General features: G+C 46.8%; 1 protein-coding gene and 1 long non-coding RNA gene across 2 annotated transcripts in view; one reads left to right on the top strand and one right to left on the bottom strand.

Annotated features, from left to right (window-relative positions):
- LOC112575878 overlaps positions 1–60 on the bottom strand; it is an 8,153-nt gene extending 8,093 nt beyond the window's left edge. The window contains exon 1 of the long non-coding RNA XR_003101695.1: positions 1–60. This exon is cut by the window's left edge and continues 71 nt beyond it. This is a non-coding gene — a long non-coding RNA (uncharacterized LOC112575878).
- Positions 1–3,351, top strand: part of LOC112575877 — an 11,397-nt gene extending 8,046 nt beyond the window's left edge. Inside the window, exons 4-6 of the mRNA XM_025257993.1 lie at positions 1–289; positions 634–793; positions 2,999–3,351. Of these exons, the coding sequence (XP_025113778.1) occupies positions 1–289; positions 634–793; positions 2,999–3,200 (651 nt within the window). The 3' untranslated portion in view covers positions 3,201–3,351. The remainder of the gene's footprint in view (positions 290–633; positions 794–2,998) is intronic.
- Positions 3,352–6,000: the final 2,649 nt, after the last annotated feature.

The following is a 6,000-nucleotide window of genomic DNA, read 5'->3' as shown; positions in this document are numbered from 1 at the left end:
AATGAAACGAAATCACAGCTTCTGAGTACAACCACAATAACGTCATTGTCGAGAGACAGCGAGGGCGACATGAGAGGAGAATGCTCTATCACGGCACGAGTTCTGAGGGGAGGAGAGCTTAAGATGCTAATCACCCCAGGAGGGGTGGAAATCAATTTAAATAGAAACGACGACGGCAACGACATTTCGGGGCACATGAGTCTCCCCACAGACCTCCCTGACAAAGACAGTACGGGGCTTCTAGAGGGCATCTCCACTGACCCCGTGACGACCTCAGGTAACAACGATGGTAAGCTTGTCTTGTTTGTCTACAAATATTTAACTACTCGAGTCACTCCACGTGTTGCTACAGCAAACCGTATTTCGTCTGAGATGTGTGATAACAGTTGTGTGTAGTTGACACCTGATGTATCGGTGGCTTAGCGTTCAGTTCTTCCTGCAACAGTTGTGTGTCTGACAAATATTTCTAGGTAAACACATAACGGACGCCGTAGTCTCCACACAGTAAACAGTCCTCACAGTATTTTAATGTATGTGTGGATTTCTGTAATATTGTAGGCACAAATTCTCCACATGCTGGTAGGTGACATTTCACAGAACGTGTTGTTGCATGAATCCATCATTTTGTTAAAGGCGGTGCTACAAGCCCACGTGACGTCACTGGCGGTGCTACAAGCCCACGTGACGTCGCTAACTGTGATACCACGTGCACATGTAACGTCGCAGGGTGGATCACCGCGGGAGTCTGTGGAGGACTCCTTGCGACAGTGGCGATCCTCTGCTGTAGAGGAAGGTAAGGAGAGCTCTGTGATGATAAGAAACTTAAAACATTGAGTAAACTGAAAGACGAACACAGGCCAGGACAGCCACTGCCAGACAGACAGACAGACAGACAGCCACTGCCAGACAGACAGACAGACAGACAGACAGACACACAGACAGACACAGACACAGACACACACACAGTTTAAGTTCATCTCATGTAAATGAGAATTCCTGCAATAGTAATACATCAAACAAAGTCATCATTGTTACTTCTCCCTCCCCCAAGACACTCACCTGCTCGTGCCTACAGACAGACACACAGACAGACACACCGACAGACACATAGACAAACACAGGTGTACTCGCTGAGACACTCGTTCTTCTCTCGCTCGGCACTGATCTGCCTGAAGAAAACACAAAGCCATGTGAAGAAAGATAGACACGACCGGGACAAACTGTGTTGTGATTATTCAGGTGGTAGGTACAGTCCCAGGTGGCCAACGCCAGACCACAAGGACCCTGTGTCCCTATAGTTCCACGTCTTCCCTGCTTACCCCGGGTGCACTACGTCCCCGTAACACGCGCTAGAGGCGGGGTGACTGGTGAAGACAGGTCACTTGTGTTCATGATCAGTCACAGTGTTGCCATGGCTACAGTTTCTCGAACTCGGGGAGAGAAGCAGCCGTTTAGGTCAACATGACAGGTAGAGATAGTGCGAGCTGGTGAAGCCTGCTCTCCTCTCAACTTGTAGCGTCCGGTGAATGGACTGCTTCTTCCTTCTGTCTGCCTCCGGGTATCCTCCACTATTGGTACACTGACAGGGGCAGTCCATTGGAGGGTGTGACACGTGTGTAAACCGGTGTGTGTGTGTGTTTGTGTGTTTGTGTGTGTATATGTGTGTGTATGTATGTGTTTGTGTGTGTGTTTGTGTATTTGTGTGTGTTTCTGTGTGTGTGTGTGTGTGTTTGTGTGTGTATATGTGTGTGTATGTATGTGTTTGTGTATTTGTGTGTGTTTCTGTGTGTGTTTGTGTGTTTGTGTGTGTATATGTGTGTGTATGTATGTGTTTGTGTGTGTGTTTGTGTATTTGTGTGTGTTTCTGTGTGTGTGTGTTTGTGTGAAGGAGAGGGAGGGTTGTGTCGCGTAACGCGATGCGCGACTCGCTCTCACAGTCACACAGACACACAGTCACAGGGAAAATCAAAGGGAAATCAACTAATGAGATAGTGACGAGCCCCACCCCCAATGAAAATACTGTAAACACACATACGAGTAAACACTCCCGTAATACAAGTAAACAAATAGGTGGCCGCGTAGTCCAGCACCGCACAGGATGTCAACAAAACAACAACAGCTACCTCCCCTCCCACACACTGCCTGGGGTCACGCGCTGCCCCACAACCCACACACCCCCCTACACACACAAACACACACACAAACACACACACACACCTCCTGGCAGCCACCTTCGATCACATTTCAGACATGTGCGCACTGGCCACGCAGCCATCCACCCGTAAAACCGGCGACAGGAAATACCCTAGTTACTCACCCAGCGGCTCGTGATGCGTTGGTTCTGTCGGTCACAGGAAGCACAGTGGATGCTACTGGTTGCTAGGATCCGCCCCCTGCACCAAGCTATAGCTATAGGGACCGCACCAAGCAAATGCTCAGCACACCAGCATGTCTCCGCACCAAAGCTCTTCTCTCTTCTCATTTCCAATCCCTACAAGATATACTCACGGTCTACTGTTCGAAAAAAAGGAGAAAAAAAAACAAAAACTTCCATCCGTTCCACACTTCTAGATTCCGCATCCCTATCAGTCAGCAAGACCTGCAACAGTAAACCCTGTCAGGGGTGCGCCCACCCCAGCTCCCGGCGCCCCTAGTTTACAAGGTGCTACAAAGCGGGTGTGCTACCTACTACAGTAACTACACGGTGTCTGGCGACTGATGCGCGACACACCTGCCCTCTGCCCCCAAACACAGCAAAGAACTACCTACACTAACCGCCGGCCACCCCTACACGGCCCCCGCACCTCCACCCCTGCAGCAAACGACAGACGACAGGTTGATCCGCGGGTTTCGAAGAGAATACAATCTGCTGATTGGTTAATCACACCCACACACCCACCCACAACTCCCGGGTCATTTCAACAATCCCATAATGTCACCTGCCCGCCACAAGTAATTCTTGTCTTACCTCGTTGTTATTGCTTTTGTCTGCTCACAGGAAAAAGGAATCGAAAAAGCCAGCAACCACACCCGTGTGTACTGCTCCATCTTCTATTACAACACAAGAGAGGTCAGAGGGGTCAGATCCACCTGTACCTGCAGGTATAGAACCAGTGAGGCTTGCTACACCTGGAATACCTGGCATTTACTGGCTCAGATTCAGAGCCAACAAGGTTGTCCCCCAGCCACTGGATGTGTGACTATAGCTACTATTGGTTTTTCACTTTCTTTCTTTCTTTGCAGGTAGTAATTGTTTCGAACTTGTATTTCTTGTACACAGTATTTATATTTGCCTTGGTAATAGCTTTCAATCTTGTTGCTGCTTAACAAATAAAATGAATTGTTTTCACATTATTGTACTGTGTTTTTAAGTTCAATTAGTTCATCAGAATTATTGAAATACACATCACACTCATCAAGTCAAACATCAATGCATGTTAAAGCCCTTATAACTACCTCTCCAGCCAGCCAACCAACCCACACACAGACAGACTTGCACCTTATAATAATAATAATAATAATAATAATAATAACAACAACAATAATAATAACAATAATAATAACAATAACAATAATAACAATAACAATAATAACAAAAATAATAACAACAACTGGTGTAGCTCAGAATCCCATTCACACAGGAACATGCACATCACTAGAGGCACGAGTGAATGTCTCGTACCTGGAGGAACAGAGAGATGGACAACGATGAAGATGAAGTTCAAAAGACAGTGAAGACACAGAGATGAGAGAAGCAACAAGAATTTAAGTAATCAACAAAGAGATGTCAACTGGACAGACTAATCAAAGATATAAAGTGGGAGATAAAGGAGGGGTTGTAGTAGAGTGTGTTTACGAGCAGTAGTCAAAGACATACAAAGTGTTTGAATTCACACTTTAAAGAGTGCATGGTAGGTAAAAGAGCAAAGGTCACTGTCAGTTTTGGTACCTCCGGCAGAAGAAAAGATGATGTTACATCATTTGTGCTTCATTGTGAGGAAAGTCTTGCGGAAACAAACAGTATTGGTCTTCATCTTGCTGTGGAAATGGGAGAAACACTGTGTGGAGAGGACCCGGCTCCTCCCTTTTGTAAAGTCTAACCACCGACCTCAACTGTTTGTTTAAATGTTGCTACAGAATGATGGACTAAGGCGGTGGTTCTCAAAGTATTTCGGACCGCGGACCAATTTATTTAAGTAAACATTATGGCGGACCTACAAGTCCTAAAAATCAGTCTGTACTATGAATTTCAAATTTAAATTGCCGCCCTTGTTTCATTACAATTCAAAACTAAATGTACCTCTGTGACAGTAGTATAGTAATACGTTGACATAACACTACCTACCTCGATATTTGTAATTAAATTGTTAATGCGAGCAATACATCACTTTCAACATCACTTTGCTGACATATGACGACTGTCAGCCGCGGACCACCTGACCTATGTCCAAGGACCAACAGTGGACCACACTTTGAGAACCACTGGACTAAGGCACTTCAGGCCGAACTGTGAAACAGTTTGACACCCACGGGCTGATTCTTGTATTGAATTCCGAACAAAACATGTTGGCGTGTAAGAAACAACACTGTCTTCTCTCTACTCTGTACCCGGGTCTTGCCCTCGCCTTACAGCGGGTGGCTGATGCAGCACATGTTGTGTAGGAAGCAGGGCCTGTGGCATGTACGTGTGTCTGCACTTTGAAATGCTTTTGTTTACGATACTGAAGTGAGTAAACACCAGGGGCTGGTAGTCTCCGATCACAACTTCCTTTCTGGCGAAAAGTTTTCTTTTATCGACTGATACACGCAAAACCTTTCCAGGTAAACATTACCTTCCAGCATCATCCAGTCTTCTTTGTTTATTTCTTCGCAGGAGTTTTCCCATCTCCACAAATTCGTTGTTTTCACCTACGTGTCACCAAGTACACAACTGACATCATCAGACCATAATTGTTCTCTTCGCACAATCTCAGTTTTATTCCCACAGAATCGCGAGTGTAAATGTTAGGATGGACCCCAGAATAGTCCGTGATGCATACATCTGTACGCTTTACAAATATACATCGATAGTAGACCAAGGTGGACACAATGGACAGGTGACGTGGTCATCAGACCGGAACTGGTGATGTGGAGGAGAGCACACAGAGGGTAAAGGCCATTGTGTTAAGGGTCAGCACATCACTGCGTTAGGTGGCCCCACAGGGGACTGGTTGTGTGTTACACGTGCTTGTCCTCGCCTCCCCCGGCAAACATGCAGTGAACACTCGGGATTGTCATTAGTGATTAGTCCCAGCGGTGAGTGTACACAGTTTGTTTACACAGTTTGTTTACACAGTTTGTTGACACAGTTTGTTTGTTACACAGGAAAGGTAAAGGCTGTCGTGATTGCAAAACTCGTGGATAAATAAAAATCGCTGGGAACATTACGAAAATGCAACAAGGTCTGGAGCTGCAAGTGTCGGTGTGCAGAGAAGCACTGAACACACACACACACAAACACACAAACAAGCAAACACGCTGAAGTGCACCCAACTGCACGCACAGCTGCTGTCACGTGATCCTTCATTAACCGGTGTCCATCGGGACAAGAACATCGGTAGGGAGCGCATACACCGAGCAAGAATCCTCAGCTCACCAGCATCTCTCCTCCAATATATACTCACGGTCTAACGTAGGAGGACAAGAAGGAAGAACAACAACTAACACCCTTCCCACACTTCTAGAGTCCGCATCCCCATCAAACAGACAAACAAAAACAAAAAACAAAGCACTGGCTACACTGACCGCTGGGCCCCCGCACCTCGACCCCCCTGCAGCAAGCGACACGCGACAACAGCCTTACCTCGCCTTCTGTCAGACCCGGGTACAGCCTCCTGCTCCACCCCACCGGCTGTCTCCCTCTGCTGCTGGCATCTGGTCTGTGTTCGCCAACTCAGGGACTGGATGGTGGCACAAACTTCAACTAAACGACGACAAGACGGAAGCCCTCCTGTGTGAGAA

Source organism: Pomacea canaliculata, linkage group LG11, assembly GCF_003073045.1.
Source record: "Pomacea canaliculata isolate SZHN2017 linkage group LG11, ASM307304v1, whole genome shotgun sequence".
Classification (NCBI taxonomy): domain Eukaryota; kingdom Metazoa; phylum Mollusca; class Gastropoda; order Architaenioglossa; family Ampullariidae; genus Pomacea; species Pomacea canaliculata.
This window is presented reverse-complemented; position numbering and strand designations above follow the sequence as displayed.